The sequence below is a fragment of the Ammodytes marinus genome (genome assembly GCF_949987685.1).
Source record: "Ammodytes marinus genome assembly, chromosome: 13".
Lineage (NCBI taxonomy): Eukaryota > Metazoa > Chordata > Actinopteri > Uranoscopiformes > Ammodytidae > Ammodytes > Ammodytes marinus.
The window spans coordinates 14,590,686-14,615,952 of record NC_137217.1 but is presented as its reverse complement, the minus strand read 5'-3'; the positions used below and the strand labels follow the sequence as shown (position 1 = coordinate 14,615,952).

General features: G+C 40.1%; 2 protein-coding genes across 2 annotated transcripts; one reads left to right on the top strand and one right to left on the bottom strand.

The window, feature by feature from the left end:
* The first annotated feature begins 589 nt into the window (after nucleotides 1-589).
* LOC307259591 (uncharacterized protein) lies at nucleotides 590-2,387 on the top strand. Its single transcript, XM_080039533.1, has 2 exons — nucleotides 590-697; nucleotides 803-2,387. Exon 2 carries the CDS (start codon nucleotides 805-807, stop codon nucleotides 1,984-1,986), a length of 1,182 nt encoding a protein of 393 aa, XP_079895659.1. The 5' UTR covers nucleotides 590-697; nucleotides 803-804; the 3' UTR covers nucleotides 1,987-2,387.
* Nucleotides 2,388-8,756: 6,369 nt separating this feature from the next.
* Nucleotides 8,757-12,988, bottom strand: LOC307259369 (CCN family member 3-like). The gene is made up of 5 exons (XM_080039186.1): nucleotides 12,914-12,988; nucleotides 12,168-12,396; nucleotides 11,611-11,865; nucleotides 10,804-11,033; nucleotides 8,757-10,373 (listed from the first exon to the last, which is right to left on the bottom strand). The coding sequence occupies exons 1-5, from the start codon at nucleotides 12,962-12,964 to the stop codon at nucleotides 10,080-10,082; spliced, it is 1,059 nt and encodes a 352-aa protein (XP_079895312.1). The 5' UTR covers nucleotides 12,965-12,988; the 3' UTR covers nucleotides 8,757-10,079.
* Between the last annotated feature and the right edge of the window lie 12,279 nt (nucleotides 12,989-25,267).

The following is a 25,267-nucleotide window of genomic DNA, read 5'->3' as shown; positions in this document are numbered from 1 at the left end:
GCATATTCCCATCAAAGTAAAACCAATATTAGAAAAGAGAAGCTATAGATTTGACTATTAATTACAGTGTGGTTAACAGTAACAGATAGTGAAAACAAACAATCAAATTTTGAGTTGAATACTGTGTTTTGGTGCTTAAATGTTATGTGACTTTTCAAATTAAAAGCTCAAACAAAATGATCTTATCAAAGTAGGAAGTAGATTAAATGAAAAACAAAGCCTATTAATCCATATTAGGCAATGCACAACCCAAATTACTCCTTTCCACCGTAACTTTAAGGTATAAACATAAAACCTAAAGAGCCGTTTTGCTGCAGAGAGAATATGTGTGGGGTGATTCACTTTTATTTGGCTGGCACACTCTGAAGTATCACTCCTTTAAAGTTAACCGTTTAGGGCTCAAGTTTTTTGGAAATCAATTCACACTCCCTAACTTGATTCAGAGAAGGACTTTCTTCTGCCTCAGGCCACACAAGAACGCTCAAGTCAAGTGCTGAGGAGTTAATGTTTTGTAGGAAGAGCAGATGGGTGGAGTGTGTGTGTCAGGGGAGGAGGAGCACCATTGCATCATTTACAGAGAAATGAAACAACTTCGTGCCACTACATGAAACAATATCAACTGGTAAACACGGTTCAGTTTTTCATTCCATTTGCATACAAAGAGAGACAACAGAGCTGAGCGTTTGCATCCAGGAAGGTAAAGATGAACTTCCCTGTTAATCTGGATGTACTGTAAAAAAGTAATCATTGCACATATTCTGCTATTTCTTAGCTTTGAATCCCCTCCTCTGCTCCACTCCAGATATGGCCACCGACGGCAGCTACCTGTCCGAAGATCAGTTCCTGTGCTCCGTGTGTCTGGAGGTTTTCACAGAGCCGGTTTCTATTCCATGCGGACACAACTTCTGCAAGGCCTGTATCAGCAGGCACTGGGAAGGCAAAGAGCAGTGCCAGTGTCCTCTGTGCAACGAGAAGTTCAACAGAGGCCTGAAGCTTCGGGTCAACACCGCCTTCAGGGAGATCGTGGAGAACTTCAAGGAGCGTCCTGTGATTGCTCACAATAATTCCCCTGTCAAACCGGGACAGGTGGTGTGCGACTGCTGCCTCGGCAACAAGTTCAGGGCCTCTAAAACGTGTTTGGTGTGCCTGACGTCTTACTGTGAGACACACCTAGAGCCTCATCGCAGAGTGGCCGCCCTGCAGAGACACAAACTGACTAACCCTGTGCATAACCTGGAAGAGAAAATATGCAAGACGCACAACAGGATTATGGAGCTCTGCAGGAAGGACATGACACGCGTGTGTGTCCTGTGTACAGAGCACAGCGCTCATGATACAGTCCCCTTGGAGGAAGCATATGTTGACAAGGGGGCTCATATAGGGAAGAAGAAGGCGGAAGTAGGCCCACAGGAAATCAAACAGAGGCGTGGAAAGAAGGGTCGAAAGACGACAGGGCCAGCACAGACAAAGAGTGAAGACAAAAATGAAGGGCTTCACACCCAGTGGTTTCCTAATGACGAGCCCCAGCAATTCAATAGATATGGCTATGGACCGGTAGACATCTTTCAAGGGATATCCGACTATGAGGTTCAGACCACTGGTAGGGCCAGTTGGGATTCAGGAGAGCCGAGGCGTGTAAAGAGCAAATTCACACCCAACCCCAGGAATGGAAACGGGATCATAAGGAATAATAACAGCAGATGCAGGGCCCCACATACCGTCCCCTCTCTCTTCATGATACAGGAACATGAGAGAGTCATTGGGTTCGTAGTCTACAACATGGGACTGGTGTTTCTCTTCCCCAGTCAGGAAACTAGAACGCTGGGCGAACAGAGGAAAAGCTGGGCAAAGAGGCTACGAAACAAAGTTCGTAATATAGATGGTCGAGAGTTGTTGGCATACGGTTGTTGTATGTTCCTAATTCTTCTGATTTCAATTTGGCAAATTTGGATGGATTCTGAATTGAGGAAAATCCGACCACAATAAGCTAAGTTCCTGGATATTTTGGAAAGATTATCAGTTTAACTGGAAATAACGACTTCTGATGTATTTTAATTTGAACTCAGACCAATAATACACATCAAACAAAAGCCTTTTAAAAGTTGTGAAATGAAAAAAAAAGATGTGACTCTTGTCACTGGGGTAGGTGAACTTGGAAAGGCAGAGAGGGTTAAAACCACTATATCCTTCCAGTCACATACTCATTTAGTCAAGTGTAGCGAAATAATAAAGGCTCATATAAAATAAGTTTATAAGTCTAAAAGGGGACATTTTTATGACTTTGTGGGCTTGTTTTATCATTTCATGATTTTGAAATGTCATCATTTGCTGCACAAAAGGAATTGTACACAATGTTTTTTTTCTCTCAATAAAACACAATGGTTTTGTCAGACTAATTTCTGAAATCAAGGTTCAAGGTTCAAGGTTTATATTAGTGTCCCAAGAGAGCAAATTGGTTCACAGCGAGGAGTGACTAACAACACACAACAGTACAATACAATAGCGGACAAAACATCACAACATGTACACAAGCCTGGGCACAAAGTGCAAGAAGCAGGGAAAAAAAACAACACAACAAAGTCAAAGTGCCAATGCAGTCACAGGTCTTACAGTCATAAAATCATAACATAAAATCATAGAATCACAAAGTGCCAAGATATAAAGTGCTATGTGGTCAGCAGCATCAACAGCATCAATCAGTAGCAGCAAAATAAAGTGCAGAGTGCCGTTAGCAGCAACGCCAACAAGATCAACAACACAGCACCAGAATCACCATCAGCAGTATCAAAAATCGAAATCAAGGTCAACAGTAGCAGTATTTACCTGCTGCTGGCAGCACTGATTGCTCGAAACGAGGCAGGGGCAAAGGAATACTTATATCTATTTTTGGTGGTCTTAGGGACACACAAGCGAAGGCCAGATGGCAACACCCTGTATTCTGAATTAAGAGGGGTGGGCACTGTCTTGTCGTATGGACCTAGATTTTTTGAGCAACTGTTTGCTATAGAAAGGATCAAGGCCTTCTAACTGGATGCCAGTAATTTTATCAGAAGTTTTTACTATTCTCCCAAGATAATTTGTATCCTTGGTAGTGAGGTTACCGTACCAACAGATGACAGAGAAGGAGATGACAGAATGAATGTAAGCGCTGTAAAACAATTTCAACAGGCTTTTGTCAACATTGAATCTTGGTAATTTTCTAAGACAGTAAAGGTGTTGCTGGCCTTTCTTGCACAGCATGTCAGTGTTTACATCAAATTTCAGGTTATTATCACTGATCGTGCCCAGATATTTAGATAGATGAATCAACCACTCTAAATATTTGGAGTAAGTTCAGTTCTGCAGCCTTATCTAAAGTATTGTGTGAAGTCGGATTTGTGTCACATGTAGTGGAGACAGTGACAGAGACTTTATTCAAATACACCACTGGAGGGTGCAATCTCCTCACCCTTCATACAAACAGTAGTCCACAAACTCGGATTGTCAATGTAAGATAGAGGTAGGACATGCCAGTTAAGACAGGTTTAATATAGTAAGATGATGTAGTATATATATAGTATATTCATTCAGCAATCACTTAAAAAGTATGCAAAGTTCATACAGCTTTGCAGTTATTGCCAGTTAAAATTTCAAGTATCCCGCTCCTTTTATCCAATCAGGAGACAGAGCGCTATAAAGAGGCAGGTCCCTGTGCCCGTGAACGATGACCCACTGCACTCCATCAAGGCACTATCCGATGAAGACGACTGCGTGTTCATCTGGTGGTGATGTAGGGACGAGGGAGGGAACTGCTAACTGCAGTCACTGACAGGAATTTAGCTAAAAGGACCATGTCGCCTACTTATCCTTTAATTACTTCTTTAATTTCATAGAAACTGTTGTGTAGAAGTTCTAGTGCTTGGAATATATTTATTAAGCCAACAATCAAAAGTTTTGTTGGATATAAACTTAAACTGACCAAGGAAACTCCAGTGTACACACACAGTGGTCTGTAATAAATTAAGCAATCCCCTGACCTTTCTTGTAGGTTAAATAGGTATTACTGTATGTGTTTTTTAATTAACATTTAACTTCTAAAATATCTGATAGACTGATCACATTATATGTTTATGAATCTACCATCTCAACAAAACCCTGTTGCATTTACATTAGTTGTGGTTTAACCTCACAATTTTCTGTTCTCGAGTTTTGTTATTGTCAGTCTAATACTTTTAACTGTCCGGTTTGTTCAGGAAGCACGTAGCAGAGAGAGAGAGAAGGCCGGAGTTTCTTAGAAAGAGTAAAAAAGAAAAAAAAACTTCTACAAACACAGCCAGGCATGTGATGTTTGCTATTCGTCGACACCCAAACCGTTCGAACAGCTCTCAAAGTAGAGTAGGTCAACCACTCACTAAACTTATACATACAGAATGTCGGTCATTTCACGATCACACTCATGCCTTAAAATCCGATTAAACATTGTTTTGCAGTAATTTAACAGATAGGAAGGACTAAGAGTTATAAAATATGTCAGGAAACCTGCCAGGTCTGGTCTGATCGGTGCTTTTGTCTCATGTGCAGCACCCCATAACTCAAACAGGTTAGCGTTAAAGAAAACATGGCCTAAAAACACCTAGGTCAGGAAGTTGGAGCTGCAGCTTGGTGGTTGCTCAGCTGGTCTGATCTTTTTTAAACTTTTTCAAGCCAGGTGGCCAGTCAGTATACTGTCTGCCAGGAATCAGTCAACCATTCATCCAGGCACTCAGTCAGCAGTCTGTCATACAGTTAGATAACTCACATAACATCTGAGAGAAGTATCATTCAGCTCAAAACGAGGGCAAGACGTATGAGTGTGAGGTTCACTTATCTTGGTACATTTACATTTGAAGGATTTCATGAAAAACTAACATTTAGAGTAAAATACACACTTATCGAGTGAAATAAGTACATGTTAATCTCATCCCAAGATTTGTCCAAATTCATACACTAAATCTAAGCATGTGTTGAGTGTTAAGTGTGTTCACAAAAAGTGAGTGTAGCATGCATTCTAAAAAAGGGAGGAAGGAAAAGAAGGGAACTGATTTCTGAGCGTGCTGTTTAGCTCGACACTATTTTCCCACAATGCAATGTACAATTGAAGTGGAGAAGCTAATCACAGCTGCAAAATATCAAAACAAATTGTGGATGGTTGTGAAACAGCTTTGTGAACATCCCCAACAACATACTATAACATCTTTAGCCCAATCTATTTGAAATATATCCAATAGCTAGACATCTTGGTACAAAGGAGGTATTTACAATATTTAGCATGCCAATACATTACAATGAAAAAGATGTTGAGATATTAAAGGTGCTGTAAGCGGAATGGTTCTTTTAGCTAACTTCCTGTCAGTTACTGCAGTTAGCGGTCCCCTCGCTCGTCCCTACGTCACCACATTAATGCACTGTGGTCTTCAAGCAGCGAGTTATCTAGCATCATCTCAGATCCATAAGTGTGATAAAATATGATAGAAAACCATCAAAACAGACATTGGGAAGGATTTTAACCTGCTCCTGCACAAACATTCACCCATCTGTCGCTTTGGCGTGCACCGTCAGTGAGACCATGACTGAGACGGGTGTCGGTTTGTAGCGTTCTCTCTTGTGATTGGAGAACATTTTCGGGATCCTCCAATAAGTGTATTTGCCGTTTACATGCAGAGCAGCTGACTGAGAAATCGGCTTTATGAAACGCGCACATTATGTAAGTGATCACTGTATGAATAAAGAGCGATTTAACACTTATATTAACATAAATAAACCCCTTACTTCACCTTTAAGCTTGATGCTTGAAACCTTTGAACTTCTGGTGGCGCTATACATTATAAGTGACAGGATCAGCAAAGTCATCAGGATCGATTGAATACATGTTGAGATATTTCAGTCTAGGCCAAAGTGAACCTTAGGAAAGACCTGGTCATTCCAACAACAGCAATGCCAGGTGTGCTGAGAACAGCCAGACAACATACAGCTCTTTTTGCTCTTGCCTTTTATGTTGTCATTGTTTAGCTCGTGCTTAAATCTTAACATACTGCATTTACAGTGCATGCAACATTAGAATAAGCTTAACAAAATCACAGATCCATGAACATAACCAACACGTTACATTACCACATACCTCTGCTACTCAGCTGAAACAATAACATACCTGCAACCAGATGTGTCCACCACAGTTTCAGTGCCCCACTGATTCAAGCTACTGATGAGCTAAAGTTTCCACAGTGTAGCTATTTTAGGAAGCAGTAGCAGTCCTTTGGGATATAACAGGGGTTTCCACAGTGACCTCCCCTGGTAGGGTTCATGGAGAGAGATCAAGGGGTCACCACCCACTGTGAGTGGCTCCCGGTTGGTTTGGCTTCTCCCATATGAATACATAAATCTTGGACTGTTAAAAGGAAGAGGTGTACCCTGAATGCAGATGTGAGGACATTCAAGATTTTTTTTAGGTTAAAGGGATTGTGGTATTAACTATGTGAGAAGGGAAATCAGTATTTTTTTTTACCAGATTTTAATTTCATATTATTAGGTGTTGAGTCTGTAATATTGGTAAATGTAGAACAGGCATATTCTTAGTATAGGTAACAATTGACATTCATTGAACTGACTGCACAGATATCAGTGATTCTTGAGAAGTGGGACAAAACAGGGTGCAATGTTGAAAAAATACAAACCCTATGTTTAGGCAAATTAGATTACATGTATGTATCCAACATATACTAAGCTACTGAGCTAAGGTTTGACACAATCTCCCAGCTTTTGTCCTTTTTATCAAAATGGGTTTTTAACCTTGCTATTCCTCATCAAAAAGGTCTTTTTAGCTTGTCATTCCTTATTTTGTGTCAACTCTGTCAGACTCCAAAAAACACAAATTTGTTTTCTCTCAATTTATGCTAGACTCATGAGATGTATAGTGATCACAAATATTCACCAAAACTGATAGAGGCCACAACAAATATTTTCAAAATGTATATGATTATAATTGTTTTTGATATCTGATGGTGTTGACATATTTAACGTTTCTTAAACAGAACAAATAGAGTTTTTCTAGTAGCCATTTGGTTTTTCTGTTGATGATAGGTGCTAGTATGAACTACAGTAAAATAAAATGATCGAAACATTTCAAATAAATTCTTCAGAAATTGTAAGCCGGTGTTGACGTATCATGGTTGTGACGCAGGACTTTCAAGATTTGTAATGTAAAATATTCTAAAACTACAACACTTATCAGAGTCTGTCTGACTCTGCAGAGGTAGAATGTGACAAGAGGTCCTGACAGCTGCCACTTATTTTGGCAGATTTTATTAAATTTTAATGGATTATATTTGACATAATAATGATAATAATTTAATTTAAGGGGATAATTGTGCTCCAGACATTCTATTCTTAATTCCTAATACCATCTACAATTTTGAATATTTTTATTTTTAAAGATAACAGCAGTTACATATGGAAGACGGCCTTTTGTCCCGGTTCTCAAGAATCACTGATATAATACATCCATTAAAATAGCCTTTATAACACAGTGTGATGTAGGGCAATGATCTCACATCAAACAACGAGAGGCAACTTCATAGGACAAACCGCAAAGTTGATTTATCATTTAGTCATGAGGATTTCTTCCTGATTTTTTTTTTTTTTTTAGATTTCTTTATTTAGAAGGGACAGTGCACATTGATAAACATGAGCACCAAAGCTCAACATGTAAATGTGCCAGATTTAGCCATTAGCAGGCACATTTTCACCTGTAGTCCCTGGCAGGTAGATAGCTTAAAAGAAACATTAAAAAAACAATACAAAAATACAAAAATATAACACATAAGCACAAAACAAAATGACACAAGCACAGACAAGTAAAATTAAACAATAATTTTTCCAGCACATAACAGGTTAGTAATGTGTGAAAAATATGAAGCCAGTAGCATACAGACACAGATAAAAGTGCATGAACATATAGCACGATTAAAAGAAAGACAAAAAGCACAGACAAGGAGCATACAAGTGGCATGAATGCAGACAAAAACACATAAGCACAAACAAGGGCATACAGACAAAGAGCATAAACTCAGGCACAACCACAATTAGTAAACACAAAGACAAACACACTATCCCAGATTATTATGGACGCATATTTGATTAGTCAGTAACCATTTTTTTATAGATTTTGAGAAGGATTTGAGTGATGTAATGTTCCTTAGTTCTGTCGGTATGGTATTCCAAGTATGTGCTGCTCGATAGGAAAAGGCTGACTGTCCAAAATAACTTTTTCTATATGGTATTTTACAATCCCCTCTTGTGGATGCTCTGGTGGAAGAGTTTACATTTTGTTTAACAAATTCTTTTAGCGGAGGGGGAGCCATACCATGAAAGATTTTATATACAAGTAGAATGTCTGCAAACTATTCATTCCGTTCCCCACATCACCTGCAGCTTTTGGGTTCTATCCGTTCATAATGCATATTTTCATGCTTCCCATCCCTCAGTTTAAAGTCTTTGAGGTAATTCCTTCTTTATACAGCAAAAGCTACCTCTCATTTAAACACAAATCCTCCTCTCCTTTATCAGCATCCATGCTCTTATAGTATCAATAAACTTTTTGGTGCTCCTTTGCCACTGACAACATTAGGAAAAGGGTGATTTCTTATTAGCAAGTATAACACAGAGATTCAAGCTGATACAAAAAAATACAACTTTATTTTTCAAATGTTGAGTTTTGCAGTATTCTTTAGACGGATACAGGAACAAGCAGTGTGAAAGTATAATTCAAGTAGTAAGCAAAACGATACCATGTACCAATATATACAACTCATGTTTACATTGTTACAGATTAAAGCTGCGTATTTGATACACACTCAGTCAAACAAGCTATACAGCAAGTATTTACAAAACTTTTGTCATTATAAAAAGAGCAGTTGTTAATGTGCACTACTTTTAACAAGGACTTTTATCTTTTAACATCCCTTCTAAACCTTTAAAAAAAAGACATTATGCGTTCTACAACAGGGCTTAGATTTCAGGAAGATGTTAGAAATGACACCAAGCCATCACAGTGACTTCTCTTCTATGGGGTGAGCCCTTGGTTTGGACAAGGTCAAACTACACAATCCAGGTATTTCAAAAATGTGTCCCAGAGCTGACCATTTGCCATGGTAGTGCCAGCAAAAGGTAACAGCTCACCCTACAGTCCTTTATTTCCCTCTGTCATCTTGATGCTCCTTCCATTTTATCAATGTAGAAATTATAGGATAAAATCATTATTATTCTAATTATCTATAATAAGGTGTCACAGTACCGAAGGTGTATTATTCCAGTCTGAAAGAGGACATACTTGAAGCTACTTGCTACATTGCGTTGCAGAATTGCCATAATTTAGGCAGAACAAAACACACTGAGGTTTCATGTTCTTTGTCTAAATGCGTCTACATGTGTACCCCAATTGGCCCAGCTGTCAATCAAACCTTCTACCAGCAGCTATGAAACCCCTGTACATCTGCACTACCCTGCCACCTTTAAACTATTTGACCTCTTGAATTGAGGCTGCTTTAAGTTAACCTCCACAATTTCCTCCAAGTACGCAAGAGTACATACACACAACTGTCGATTGTAAATCGTTGTTAGTATTCTCTAGGACAATCTCTAGAGGGTGAAGATAATCCATAAATCACAAGTTTTAAGTGCTTTGATTTGACCTAACAATAGTGACGATGACACTTGTTTGTCCACAGGATGTTACACGTTTCAGAGATACAGGGCTATTTAATTCTCTGCCATCTCAACCACAAAAGAGGATTCTCATTTTGTGAATACAAGTATGATTCTGAGCAGATACAGCCCTAGTTTATCTGTGAATTTGTCACAAATGATAGGCCTATAAAGATTGTACAATTGTAATGACTATTGCACTGTTTATATGTGGACAGTCTTGTTTTACTCAAAACATCAGAGTTAATGCAACTCGTGTTTTTCTTGTTCTTTCTCTTCAAACACAGTCATCAAGCACAATCTTGAATTCCAGTCTATTTTAAGCTCAATCTTAACACTTTCTTAGGGTGACTTTTTATGACCTATAGCCTCATGCCGCTGGATCCCAAATCTGACGGCTGCCACACAGCGTTGTCACTGGGACAGTGGCTGTGGCAGGCACAGGTCAGGATCACCATCACCGGCCTCCTGGTGCTTTTAGCGTTGGCACACTGGAACTCCACCATGGCCGTCTTGGTTCTGTGGGGGGTGCAGCAGCGGCCCTCAGTGCAGGAGCCACAGTAGCGGGGCTTGTAGGCCTGGATGCTGGTGCAGTTCTTATAAGAGAGGTGGACGGCTGTGTCACTCCTCACCATCCGCTGACACTTACTGCCTCTCTGCGGGGAGAGAGAGAGAGTAGATGTTTATAGGGAAAATCTGGTTCTAAAAGAAAAACTGTTCACAATTGCTTATGTATTCTCATGCTACTTGCGTCTAATTGAGCTCAAGCAATTGTTGACACGTTAAGTACATAAGTCAAAAGTCAATGTTAGCTTTATTGTCCATTTCTTCAACATGTGCCAGACATACAGAGGAATCTAAATGACGTTTCTCTCTGACCCACGGTGCAATAGTGCAAAAGGTAAGGCAAAACAAAACGGTATCAAAAAGTAAATAAATTGAAATGTTTAATATGAGGAACATTATTTACAATATGTGCAATTTGCAGTAATTGAATAAATTAAAAGTGCACATTATAAGTGCATTTCTATGTGCAGACTGAGTATGAAGACGATGACATCCAGGTTTCTCCACAACAAAAAGTACCTTGGGCTCGAGCTGCGCCAGTTGCATCTGGTCCAGCTGCTCGTCACAGGGTCTGATCATACACATTCGACTCTGCTTCACCATCTCACAGCGGCGGTTCTTATTGGTTACCCTGCTGGACAGACCCATGCCGCAGGTCTGAGAGCAGGCGCCCCACTCTGTGGTCTGCTCAATGCAGTTCTGGCTGGAGTCCCAACCATCATAGCTCACCGTGTCTGGCTGACGATAGGCTGAAGGAGCGCACAAATGGAGAGGGGACAGTGGGTTAGAGTGGAGAAAACAAATCATCACATACTCTAGTAAAAATGTTGCACATTTGTAAAAGTACATTAAGCTGTTTAGTCCAACACTCGAAAGGAACACATGCTGCAAAGTATGATAATACAATGTTTAGTGAAAATGAACACACTTGTATTATAAAGATGCTGTATGAGACTCCGGTTGTGAACTGCCTTTCATTTATTTCAGGGGGCACTTTCAAAATAAAACTAAAAAGCATAGTCTGGGAAAACCATTTAGGCAACACGATTGCTTGATAGGATTAATCTGACAGGAGAGTGATGTATCACATTACCGCTATACATTCTAGACCAAAGTGACAACACTGTTTCTTTCCTTCTCCCCTCTCAACCCCTATTCCTTTATCCTTCCCTCCTTGGCTCCTGCTCCCTAACTTCAGCCAGGTCAAAAAAAGGGACATAACCTTTCAACTTTCTGTCTCGCACTGCACTGACACTGACGTCAAAGAGAGTATGTATGGTCTATCTCATCCCATCTCAGCCTACAGTACATCCAGTCTCCACTCACCCGCCATGGCAAAGCCTCCCAGGGCACTGGCCTCTGCTTGGGGTTCACAGATCCACTTCTCGCAGCACTCACCGGGCACCTGGACCCTGCGTGGCACAGGACAGTCCGGCCCCGGCAGCATCACGTCCAGGTTGCAGCGCGGCATACAGGCGATCTGCCCGTCGCGGCACACACACTGGTACTTACAGCTGGGGAAGAAGGTCTGGCCATTTTGGTAGACAGAACCATCCAAAACACACACTTGTCCTGCATGAGCTATAGAGAGAAGACAACAAAATAGGGAAAGGTGGCGTTATTATACAGTTTGTTGACTGTATATATACAGTATATTCTGTTAAAACTTAATTTTTATTTTATTCTATTGTATTTTATTTAAAAAAAAATATCTTCTTATATGAGCAAGGTAATAAAGAGTATGCCAGTACGCCAACATTTCCCTGCACATCCTCTATGAGCATGTGACGAATACAAGCCTTTGAATCGTCAGGGTCCACCTTTGCACTAACAAGCATTCACCAGTTATTGGACACATCATGGGTACAGTGTTGCCAACTCACCAGCACAGATGCCGGTCCTCTTGTGGATGTCGGCAGAGTATTCACACTGCAGGCCTTTGCGCGTGTCACAGGGGTTCATGTCAGAGCAGACCTGCCCTTTCTGACGGGCACAAACCAGGCAGCAGGCACAGTCGTCCAGGATCAGGGGCACACCGGGGAGACACATGGGGGGCTCCTTAGGGCACGGGCACCTCCGAGGACACACCTGGGACCAGGCTAGTGTCAATACCTGGATGAGAAAGGAAATTGGTATTTTAGATGTCGCTGAAAGTCTTGTTCTCTCTAAACCAATCAATATCACTTGTTCATGACAAGGAGGTGTATATATAAAGAAAAGAAAAAAACACACTCATCCTAAAATTTAAAGGATACAAAAGCTGGTAAGCAATGTTAAATTATTTTTGGGCATTTGCAGAAAAGCAAATAATTACCTTAGTTAGTACTCAGTAAAAGTGAACACTGGCTAAAAAGTTTCTAAACATTGTTTTTACACTTTATCAATTAAAGATCATTAAAAAAAACATTTAAGAATTTGTCATTACTCTTAGTTTAATCATAAAAGTAACATTGTCTTCATCATTGTGTTCTAGTCTTGAAATCATTAGCTGTAAAAAAAAAAATCAAAAAGCTTCCACAGTGAATAGATATTTTTTGTATATTGTCCATTGTGCACCTCTTCAAACAAAGAGTAGCCAAAGTATGATGTTGCACTATTAAACACAATACAAGTGTGTTGCAATGCCTACCTGTGCAGTCAGGAAGAAAACAAAAAGCGCTCTCTCTGATGGATAAGTCATCTTCCTTGTTGAGTCGAGCAGAATCAAAAAATATCTGCAGTCTAAAAAGTTGTCTTTTTCCTGGAGCCGATTTGAGTCCTTTGGTTAGGAAGGGTTGAGTCTTGCCTCCTCTCTCAGTCCGTGGCGTAGCAGAAGGTTGTGATCTCTTTGTCGTTGTGTCTCAGGACTGAGGAGAGGAGGCCCTTATATAGCGGAGCTGTCCTCCTGGCACCATGACGACAAACAGGAAGGAATGTTGGAGAGATCGCCCAGAGTGTTGGAGGAAGACGGGTATCACGTTTTATTGTGAGATCCTGTCACAGAGGGTTTCATAAGAATGCAGAGAGAGGTTTCAACCTTTACAATTGAACATTCTGCAAGAAATATACAATATAGTATTACTCTGATTTACATGGTATTCAATTTAGAATGAGTCAGTGTAAATATATACAGTATGTGTACACATTTTAATCTTCTTCAATGGAAGTATGCAAGTTGAGGATTCCCTTCACAGTCCAGTTTCCAGTTTCCTGTGGGTTCCCTGACAGTGGGTGGTGAGCCTCTGAACTCTACCTTGGAGGTCACAGTGGAAAACAGTCTTATTCCCAGGAGAATTGTTACTGCTTCCTAAAATAGCCAGACAGTGGAAACTTAGGGGTTCATTTGTTGCTCAGATCAGTGGGGGGCTGACACATCTGGTAAGAGATGTGTTATGGTTTCTTCAGAGCAGAGGCATGTGGATGGATTTGGGATTGAAGCAGACGGTATCCTAAACGTGTAAGAACATACGTTTGGAGAGGGGTGTATGTGAGTGAGTGTAAGTAAGATAAAGGAATGTGAAAAGGGTGAATATGTTTTTGTGTGAGTGTATCCAAAAAATTAGCATATCATGAAAAGGTACTCTAAACGAGCTCTTAACCTAATCATCTGAATCAACTAATTAACTCTAAACACCTGCAAAAGATTCCTGAGGCTTTTAAAAACTCCCAGCCTGGTTCATTACTCAAAACCGCAATCATGGGTAAGACTGCCGACCTGACTGTTGTCCAGAAGGCCATCATTGACACCCTCAAGCAAGAGGGTAAGACACAGAAAGAAATTTCTGAGCGAATAGGCTGTTCCCAGAGTGCTGTATCAAGGCACCTCAGTGGGAAGTCTGTGGGAAGGAAAAAGTGTGGCAGAAAACGCTGCACAACCAGAAGAGGTGACCGGACCCTGAGGAGGATTGTGGAGAAGGGCCGATTCCAGACCTTGGGGGACCTGCGGAAGCAGTGGACTGAGTCTGGAGTAGAAACATCCAGAGCCACCGTGCACAGGCGTGTGCAGGATATGGGCTACAGGTGCCGCATTCCCCAGGTCAAGCCACTTTTGAACCAGAAACAGCGGCAGAAGCGCCTGACCTGGGCTACAGAGAAGCAGCACTGGACTGTTGCTCAGTGGTCCAAAGTACTTTTTTCGGATGAAAGCAAATGTTGCATGTCATTCGGAAATCAAGGTGCCAGAGTCTGGAGGAAGACTGGGGAGAAGGAAATGCCAAAATGCCTGAAGTCCAGTGTCAAGTACCCACAGTCAGTGATGGTCTGGGGTGCCATGTCAGCTGCTGGTGTTGGTCCACTGTGTTTTATCAAAGGCAGGGTCAATGCAGCTAGCTATCAGGAGATTTTGGAGCACTTCATGCTTCCATCTGCTGAAAAGCTTTATGGAGATGAAGACTTAATTTTTCAACAAGACCTGGCACCTGCTCACAGTGCCAAAACCACTGGTAAATGGTTTACTGACCATGGTATTACTGTGCTCAATTGGCCTGCCAACTCTCCTGACCTGAACCCCATAGAGAATCTGTGGGATATTGTGAAGAGGAAGTTGAGAGACACCAGACCCAACACTGTGGATGAGCTTAAGGCCGCTATCGAAGCATCCTGGGCCTCCATAACACCTCAGCAGTGCCACAGGCTGATTGCCTCCATGCCACGCCGCATTGAAGCATTCATTTCTGCGAAAGAATTTCCGACCAAGTATTGAGTGCATAACTGAACATAATTATTTGAAGGTTGACTTTTTTGTATTAAAAACACTTTTCTTTTATTGGTCGGATGAAATATGCAAATTTTTTGAGATAGGGATTTTTGGTTTTTCTTTATTTTTTTGCCAAAATCATCAATATTAAAACAATAAAAGGCTTGAACTACTTCAGTTGTGTGTAATGAATCTAAAATATATGAAAGTATAATGTGTATCAGTACATTACAGAAAATATTGAACTTTATCACAATATGCTAATTATATGAGAAGGACCTGTATTTTAGATGATGGGCTAACTGAATCAGGAATGTATGAATCCTATGTTGGTGGAAATGGGCAACAGAATGGACAACTATTTGTCAGAAGAAAAGATAGAGAAAAAGAAGAGAAGAATGAGGAGGACTGGTCAGACCAGTTTTATCTATCGCCTTGGAGTTTAGTGTAACACATGTTTCAATGTAAAGACCAGCGGCAAAGAACACACCTGGTCCACGTTAGGTTCATGAGCAGTGCAACAAGAGTTGTGTTTGTTCTAAATCACTTGGTTAAGAGACTGACCAACAGGGGTTAGATACATTGGCTACTTTGAACCAGGTTCAAAAGGGGGTCGCAGACAGATGGATTTAGATGGAATAAACAGCACAATGTAAAGACACATAAGTTAGTGGGTGAACATTTACATTGATATGACCATGTTGTTTGCAGTTTGGCAGACTGCGTACATTTGTATTTAGGCTAACAGTATTGAGGGCAAGTTGTGTTTACACCATCTTGTTTATTACAGTATTTATTATTTATCAACACCAAATTGTATTCTTTCCAACTTTTTTCCTTCATCAGTGAAGGCAGCAGGGTCTCCCCTCACAACTCTCCACGTCTCAGTCAGGACTATCTGATGTTACAGTCTATCTATTGACTCCGTCATCAAGTGGTGAAACTAAGAAAGAAATATCAGGTTAAGAAGCGCTTCCTAAACGACTTGGGATTCCAGCGAGTGTTGGAAAGCTCCGCCAAAGACTTGATTCAGTGCTCTCCAAACAATTCACCAGTGGAAGTTGAAGAATGTCACATTTCACAGGAGGGTTGTGTTTGCCGTCTCTGTGCGGACTCTGTTCCTTAACCACTTCCACTTTGGTCCCTTTCAAGACAATTCACATATAGATTTGGCTCTTTTTGTTGATTTGTGTATCTCCACAGTCAATTCAGACCTATCCTCCCATGTTTTTATTTTCATTCTTAATGTATTTTAGTCATTTCACTGTAATCCTTCCGAACAATGCTGACAAGAAGTCTCTCTTCAGCTTTTTTGTACTTTCTTCAATCTTTAGATTTTGCGCCTCCTTCTCTCTGAAAGGACTTGACCAGGCCTTACTTCTCGACTCAATGGCATCAGAAAGTGTGACTTAAAATGGCTGTTTTCAATCTTGACCCATTTTCTTTCCACCTCTGTTTTTCTCACAACCAATTTTGATTCCATTTTGAACAGTATCTGAAAAATGCAAATATAAGTCCTGGAAAGCTTTAGGCGTATTTAATACGTGAAAACTTGGTCATGGTAAAAGTGTGATTTCCCCCAGGAATGAGGTGGGAAATCTGCGTACGCACATTCATGGTATCTGTGAAATATTTCCTCTCTACAACAGAGAGAAGAGAGTGACAGATGGAAGAAGACAAACAGACAGGGCAAGTCAGGCCTAAAAACAGAAAGAGATGGAGAGGGCAGAGGAGGAAGGATGGACAAACTGTTGGATGCAGAAGGATATTTCTTGGTTTTCCTTTGTCCAGAGGGGGGATATCATGTCATACCAGCGACTGTTGAGGTTTGTTATTCTCACTTTCATCTTTTGTTTATTGCTTGGACGCACTCCATCCTTCAGTGGCAGGAAAGGTTTCAGTAACACTTTAAATTGAGGTTTGACACAGTCTTTTCCAAACAAAGACAGATCACAGAGTGGAAGCCTTTTACAAACATTCTTCTGTCGGCCTGCTAGCTGCTGGTGCGTTGGCCACTGCTCTAGAGCAGCAAGCTTTTTTGCCAAGTGGTCGGGCCACACATTCGATGTCACCACGGAGAGTTCGCCACGATTCGTTTGGATTATACTGAGACAGTCCAACATCATTTAAAAAATCATACAGTAACGTGTGTGTGGTCAACATCCTGTGTGGCACGGCTGGAGAATTCAGCATTTCCTTTGTCCTTTTCCTACATAGAGGAACTTAATGAGAGAAAACACCCAAAACATTACGTTATACTCTGTTGTCAGAGCAGTTATTAAAGGTGTCTTTGAAGTTTATAGTCAGTATTCTGCTTTCTTGATGTTATGGTTTGGGTTGTGGGTTATTTGCTGATGTGTTCAAAGGCAGTAGCATTCATATTAATTAATTTGGATGAAGTATCTAATTAAACACCTGAAGACCATCTGGGATGAGTTATATTTGGAACCAAACAGTTATGCAAATTAGGAACTGTCTGTAGGAGAATGATGTAATCACAGGCACATAAACAACATGGCAGAAAAGCAATTTTTCCGAATGATGTCATATTTTTCTTTATGTGTTCACAGAAATAATGATTCTGAACAGTTGAGTTTGGATGTACTGTCTATCTGGTATGTGTTTTTATGCTTGCTACAGACCATTTAATTGCTTCTCATATTACTGTATTACTTTTTATGTGCTCCTTCATCCCCTGCACAGTGTGCACTGCAGAGTCACGCGTGAAGTAAATCAAAGAGTTTGAGCACCAGGGATCGCGGTGTATCTGATGAGTGTTCTTCCAAAGGAAACCCAGACAAATAACTGGAATAATTCCACATAGCGAAAACAGCAATTCCTTGAGTCCAAATATTTTTTTATTCAGATCATTAAACATTGGCTTCCCGTCTTTAGGCATTTTAATATCCACAGCACACTATTCCAAACTCGCAGTGCATGTGACATCTTCTGAAAGGAATTTTTACCACTGTTGATCCCTCTGTGTTGTTCCACGCAAAATGGAAATGTCAGGCTAATGGCCCATACGACCAGAGAGTTAAAGCATTGCAGATGTGGCTGCAGGGATTCCTGACCGTTTTCATTTGAGTTCATCTCAGGCTTTGGTTAGGCTCAGGGAAGATAAGATAAGATAAGAATTTAGAACTTTTAGAACTTTATTGTCCAAATTTGTCTTTGGCTTCCAATTGAACACATGTACACAAATAACATGTTGAACAACATAACAATGGAACATACACAAACTAATCACAAACAAGACAGAATAGTACAAATGACAGTTAGTAGCAAATAAGTTAAATAAATAGTGTAAAAAGCAGATCTCATTAAAAAAGTGGTAAAATAAGACTGTGTTCAATGCCTGAACGGCAGAGGGAACGAAAGGCTTCTTAAAAATGTTGCAGCTGGCTCTAGGGACCCTGCATCTCCGTCCAGATGGGAGCAGCTCAAAGGTGGCTGAATGTGGATGTGAGGGGTCTGTGGTTATGGCATTAGCCTTCCTGAGTACTGCTCTGTCAAATATTGTTGGGAGTGTTTTGTGACTTGCCAATCAAAAGCTGATAGTTCCTGACAAAATGGCTGGTTGTCAACATCAGGCCCACTTACTGAAAATACAAGAAAGAGTAGATGCGTGTGGAATATTTAATTTTCAAAATCTGTCAAGCCCTTCTTTTTCAAACAATTCCTTCCCTGTTCCCTCTTACCTATCTCATTAGCCTGCTTACTTATTGTCTCTGTTTACATTAGTTCCTCTGTAAATTCACAGAGGAAAATTAGTGCCTTTCATAATTTTTAATTTGCTTGCCATGTGGCAGTTGGGGCATTGGGTTTAACAGCTTGGGAGGCCCCTGCAAATCTCTCACTCCAGGGTTTGTTTACTGTACGCCTCAATACATGAGCTGAGACACCAGCACAAGGTGCAGATGTGGCTTATGGTGGGTGGCAGTGGATGCGCGCAATATGGAGCTTTCCAGTAATAAAACTGGCACTATGGAAACATGCAAGAGGATGTCAAAGGCTTTATGTTCGTGTCGGAGCAGGCAGAAAAGACCTGATGGCATCCTGTGTACTCAAAAAAAAAAAAATTATTAGAGTCATGCCATTCTCAGAGGTTTGTCGCTTTAACAGTATAAGTTGTGACGCTGTTGTATCGCTATTGAAATATATCACTGTTGGATTGCAGTTTTGCCTCTGTTAAGATGGTTATGATTTTTCACTATGATACAGCGCAGTGCAGTTTTAAGTTGAGCTAAGAGGACGTCTGGTTTCGCTAAAAATGAGGTTGTAGCAAAGATGCATCGCTTGTTATTTATAACGTTTTTCTAATGAGTTATTGATCCTGCAAGTTCAAATCTGTAAACATCTTTCCAACTTTACCGCAGTCCTGGTAAGTTTATTCTTGACATTGTGTTTCCATCTTATTCTTGATATTTTGACTTTATTCTCGAAGTGCATGATAATAATAAAAAAAAATCCTTCTCTAATTTTTTATCTCTACCATGGCCCTATTACTCTTCCATACTTTAGAGATATTTGACTGTGTACAAATAAACTTGTCACTCTCTGGTGGACAAAACTTTGTGATGGAGACACTCTTTATAAATGACCTCAAGCCCAGTGTGGCATTTCTGTGCTGGATTTTTTTTGTCTGAAATAGACAAATTCAATCTTTCTATTTTAAAACATTGAACTCCTGCTGTGAGTTAGTACTGGACTAAAATGTTTCACCCATGTGGCAGATGTTCTCATGATGATGTCTTTTGAATAATATTACTCCTCTTCAAAACCACTAGTGTATTTTTGTCACAGGCGGCCAGCTCTGTGCATTGATACTTTGTAAGATGTGTCTCCAGGCTTAGTCTCAGTATGTAGATAAAATATTAAGCTGGCCAGTTTGCATAGGACATTGCGCTTTTTTTATGTGGCAACATCTAACAAGGTCAAATTGGGAAATCTTCTTAATTACATACTTATTGGAGCTTGCTGCTCGACAAGTTAACAAACAAACCATTATCTCCCATTTACCGCCACATATGTTCCTCTATACTTCTCCTACTAGGACTCCCTGTTGAGTGTTCACAGTTTGTCACAGTCTGCAGCCATGCACTGATCTGCATCTGTTCCACTATGATGTTTGTTTTAACTTCTTCTTGGTCCAAGAACTGATCACATGGCTGCCACTTTAGTGTTGATCTCATATGAAAATAGACAAAAGAAATATTCAGATTTATGGCCACATTTTTACATTTGTTATTTTTAGCAGTGCAGAGAGAGTTAGCACTGAAAACAGAATAAGTCCAGGGAGGCCGGTCAGGAAATATCAAACACAAATGATTCATCCTGGAAGGAGGATCAGATGAAAGCTTGAGTCTTATATTTGTATTTAGATGAATGATAATCACTCATTAATAGAGTTACTTTCCTGTAAATGTCACATTTAAAAATTGATTGCTAAATGCTGGTTTCAAATAAAAGTAATACTTATTTGAAATACTTTGAATTTTTTCTAAAACTTTTGCATAAAAACTAAATATTTCATATAATAGTTTGAGTCGGTGGCTGTGCTACAGTTTCCATTCCAGGAAACTCCAGGGCTGAACTACCTGTCTTGTTTTTCAACCACATGTGACAGTGTAATTTGTATAGAAAGTGACGCAAGTCAAGAGACATGCATCACAGTTGCCAAAAAAACACATTTTGGGGTTATTTACCCAATACCATTTTAAGTACAGGTCTCTTGTGAGCAGTTTACACTTTGCAAGTGTCAAAGTGCTGTGTGACGTATTTGCACTTTATGGCTGTTGGTGTTAAAATACACATTGGCCCTTACTCTCTTTAGTTGGTTTTACTCATGCATTCATCAGAAAATCACAAATCTCTCTAAAACATGAGTAGATTTAAAAGTGACAGTTGCTGGAATAAGGTTTGTTGAAGACACTCTCACCATTTTTGTGTCATTTCTACTGGTTGGCACTAATCTGAACGGGTTCTTGTGCCTAAACATAGGCCTACATTTTTCCTCCGACTGACCTTCTGCTGTAAAAGGCTGTTGAGGTGCTCAGCTGAAACCATGGCAACCAGTGACCTGGCAGATCCATACATTGTGAATTATGGTTTACAATTCGGCGTACAAGACCCGTGAACTACATTTAGCGCTGGCATTTTGGGAATGGGAATGTTAGGTTTCACCTAGGAGAGGGAGAGAAACGCAACCTCAAAGAAAGGCAGAGGGAGACCTATAAGGTTACAATTTACAGCGCCTCTCTTATTTGCTGTTTGCTTAGTGAAGAAAAGGAGGAGAAGATGAAGAAAAAAGAAAAGGCTTGAAAAACGTACTAGGGGTTCAGTCGTCTGTCCCTGTGCGGAGCCTGGTGCCATGGCCTTAATAAATGTCACCGCTCATTGTTCTCATCTAAGCACAGACACGCACATACCAGCTTCCTGCAGCAAGCCAGGTAGTCTTTCACAATGGCTGTAAACTGTTTACCGTGCAGCATTGAAGCAGCATGACAAATTGAATTGTGGTGACACAGGCCTACACATATTCTGTGTCAGTATGAGTAGAAAAGTGGTTGTTGATACACAACAGTTTCAGAAACATTGAACATGTTGTGGATGGCTCTCCACCATATGGTTTCTCATTAGTTATGGAACCATCCTCACATCCTGCTAGTGTAAAGGTGAAAGCAGCAATATTTGAATTACTACGAGCTACGAGCACAAGTCCTTTATTTGATTGATTCTCCTGTATTTATTTAATGCTTCTTTGGAGCAATGAGTTCTAGGAAACAGGCTTTTGATAGTTTCACAGTCATCTTTAAATATGTAAGGCAGGATATAAACAGGATCAACTCCAATTGAAGGACTGCAACACTCCAGCATGACCACTTGAGAGCAGCAAAAAACAATGTGGAACTTTAATGATGCTCAGTGAGGGAGGGAGGGTTTTTTGGCTCTGCATTTGATCTTTCTCTCTCTCTCTCTCTCTCTCTCTCTCTCTCTCTCTCCCACCCACACACACCCACACTATTAGTTTAACAGATGTACCTGTTATTATTAAAAAGGGCCTCCAGCAAACACACCAGTATTAGATCAACAGGTGCTCTAGCAGTGTAGATTACTGTCTGTTCAGATCACATGTTGATTATTGATGTAGTGTCCCTTCAGCGGTTAATAACATTATACCAATATGTCTATTATATAGAGTTCAGGTGTACATTCTCAAACCTTTTCTCTTTCCTCTGAGGATAGTTCAGGTAAAAGGCTCATACATCATCATCATCATTTGTTTGACCATTGCCTCCTCCTTACTTTTTTCTTGATTTGGCATCTTTGATGTTCTGTTCCTGGCTCGTTGCATTAGAGCTATAAAGCCGCGGGTGAAACCCTTGTTAATGTGACAGCAAAGGAACACCACTAAATAAATAAATCATTATTTAACAATTTAGACCCTTAACTGCTTGATCAATACTCCTTCAGGGCTGTGGGCCCACATCACTGCTGAATCAATTGAAACAGTTTTGTAGAATGGAATTTAGTTTGTAGATAAAACTGTCATTTTTAGAAATTAATCTTCCAATGTATATAAGCTCCTGTTCATATAATATTATCACAATGGGCTGCTGATTCGCTTACAGCGGGGATGAGAAGACTCGAAGACCAGGCTTCCGGTGCATCATGGCTTAAGATAATAGTTTCTTGATGGTCAGCCCATCAAGATGATAACATCGGATGGAAAGAAAATAAACTTATGTAAGAAAGTTTTAACCAAAAATGTTCACCCAAAGGTTCAGGGTGTATTCACACTGGGAAAGTCCGCTAGTGCACTTGCTTTGGTCCAGACCAAATAGAGTTTTGATTTTTTTTTTTTTGGTGTGGTCCACTTTCATATTGCCCCTTTTGCAAGTGAACCAGCATTACGAAGCAAAACCACACGTGATCTGAGGTCATTCATTCATTGGACAGACATTCTGGGGTGGAGAGAAACAGGAAGCACGAAGTTTAAACTGCGAAATATATATCATTGATATAATATGGGGCTAAAAATAATAAAAGGGCCTACATCTAGCCTATAAATAAAGAGGAAAAACATCAAATTATTGTTGTTTCATATGGTCATAATGTGTAGCCTTATGTCAATGCCACGTTATGTGGCTTGTAGCCTACGATGTGAAACATCATTTTTACTGTATTTTTGGTGCTGGATGCGCGTCACGCGAGAAGAATAGGCTCAAGCTGACACTCAGCTGATTAAGCTGCGTATCAGCTGGGTCGGCGCAGTTCAGCTCCAAACTGACACGGGGATATTGACGGTCCCGTACATGGGAAGCAAAATAAAAACACACACTTCTTGCGCAGCGTGAACCTGTTGGCACTGTGCGTGAGACGCTCCCCTCTCCTTCATCTGATCGCTGAACACATTCAGCATTTATATTGTTCTGGGCTCCCGGTCAAACCACAACTAATCTTCCTAACAATGGCGACAACAACACTTTCCCATAATGTGAAGCTGACGGCTATTTATTAAAAAAGAAAAGAAAGAAAAGGCACAGTGCCTCCTGCATTTGGGTCGGATCGAGTCCGAACAAATTCACACCACAAACGAACTGCAGCAGAGTGCGTTTGGAAACGCATCGAGACTACCTCTTCAGCTGGGTCTCGAGCGTTTGTTTGGTCCGCACCCGAGTGCGATTGCTGTATTCACACCTGCCTGAAAGATGCGCACCGAAGGCAGAAGTGCATCTGAGTTCGTTTCAACCGAACTAAACACGGCATGTGTGAATACACCCTCAGTCTGAAGCACTTTTACATTAAAATTGAGCCTAATTCAACAATAATTCAAAAGCAGCTCATTATATCTTGCTGTCACTTTTCAAACTTGGATATTAGAATCATATAATTAAGATTTATTTTTTATTGATACCTCATTTATTAGGTTGCTTTGCCTTTGATGAGAACCATTTGGTCTTTTGTTGAAATGTCCTGGGAGGCTACTGCACCACAGTGTTATTGAGGCCTTTGATGTGGTAAGGAGTGAAGCTTTCTGTCTAAATGGGAAACTGTTTGTTTTGCAGCAGCTGTGTAGCTTCTCTGCCCACACAAACTCACACACAACCAAAAGTAGAGCCTAGTACACACATGCAAACACTCACACGAGTGTACCTTTTCTACTGTATACAAACACAATGTAATGTCTGTTTTTTTATGCTCGTACTTGTGCCTCAATGTTTGATGAGCACACAGACGTAGACGGAGATAGACACGATATCCAACAACACATTACAGCTTTGTGGCGACTCAAAGAGCAATGAGTCGGTCTGAAACGGAGCAAAGCTTTTAGGTCCACACCATTAGCTCCCTTTTAGCGGCCGGAGGGGATTCCATCTACTTATCCCCTGTTTGTTTTCATTCTCTGGCTTCTTCTTATGCACACAGAGACTTGCCCTGTCATCTCTTTGCATCTCACAGGAGAAAAGTGACGGTGACATCATGCGATGCATTGCATCTGGTAGACCAACCTGGGTAGACACGGAGCTGATCAGTTCAATTGTGTGACCAAAGCTGACCTCTATGTTTCTAAGTTTGTATGGGTTTACATATTACAGAATTTCAAGCTCATGAAATGTTAAAGTGATACTTTGTGATCAATCTAAGGTCATTTATTTTCGGTCTGTAAAATCTTTTGCTGGTGACTCAGAATTAGTCATTGTGAGCAGATAGTAAAATAAATCTAACAGTTCTATTGCAATTAATTTCTTTGCATAACTTTCATTTGACTCAACATCATATAAAGTATAGTGTGAAGCAAATGAACCAACCAATGCTTTTTGACAACACTCTCATAAGGCTGGCAATGATTAATTAATGAAGGCTACGAAGCTTTTAGTTCAGAAACACTTAATAATTATTGCAAGCTTCTACATTTCACACGCCTGATCAATAGAAATGGGTTATATTATAAATATTATAATGCAACAGTTTGTTTGTCAACACTTGTAGACTTAATAGTAGATCGTAATCAAAATGCGATTTTACTATGATTTGTAATACAAAATGACATTTTTATACCCACATCTGTTATATGTACAGTATATTTTAATCAAACTGTTACTTCCCTAACAAAGAAAGAGGTCCCATTTTACATTTTGAATGTTATATTTAACATTTGAATTTGTATATATTAAAGAGCTTTGGCATAATTTTACAGTATCGAAGAAAGTAGACAAGAAAAATGTATTTGCTCATCACTTTTTAGTTTTATTTCCTGAACAGCACATTATATTAAAATTACAACATACTGTACTTCAGTGT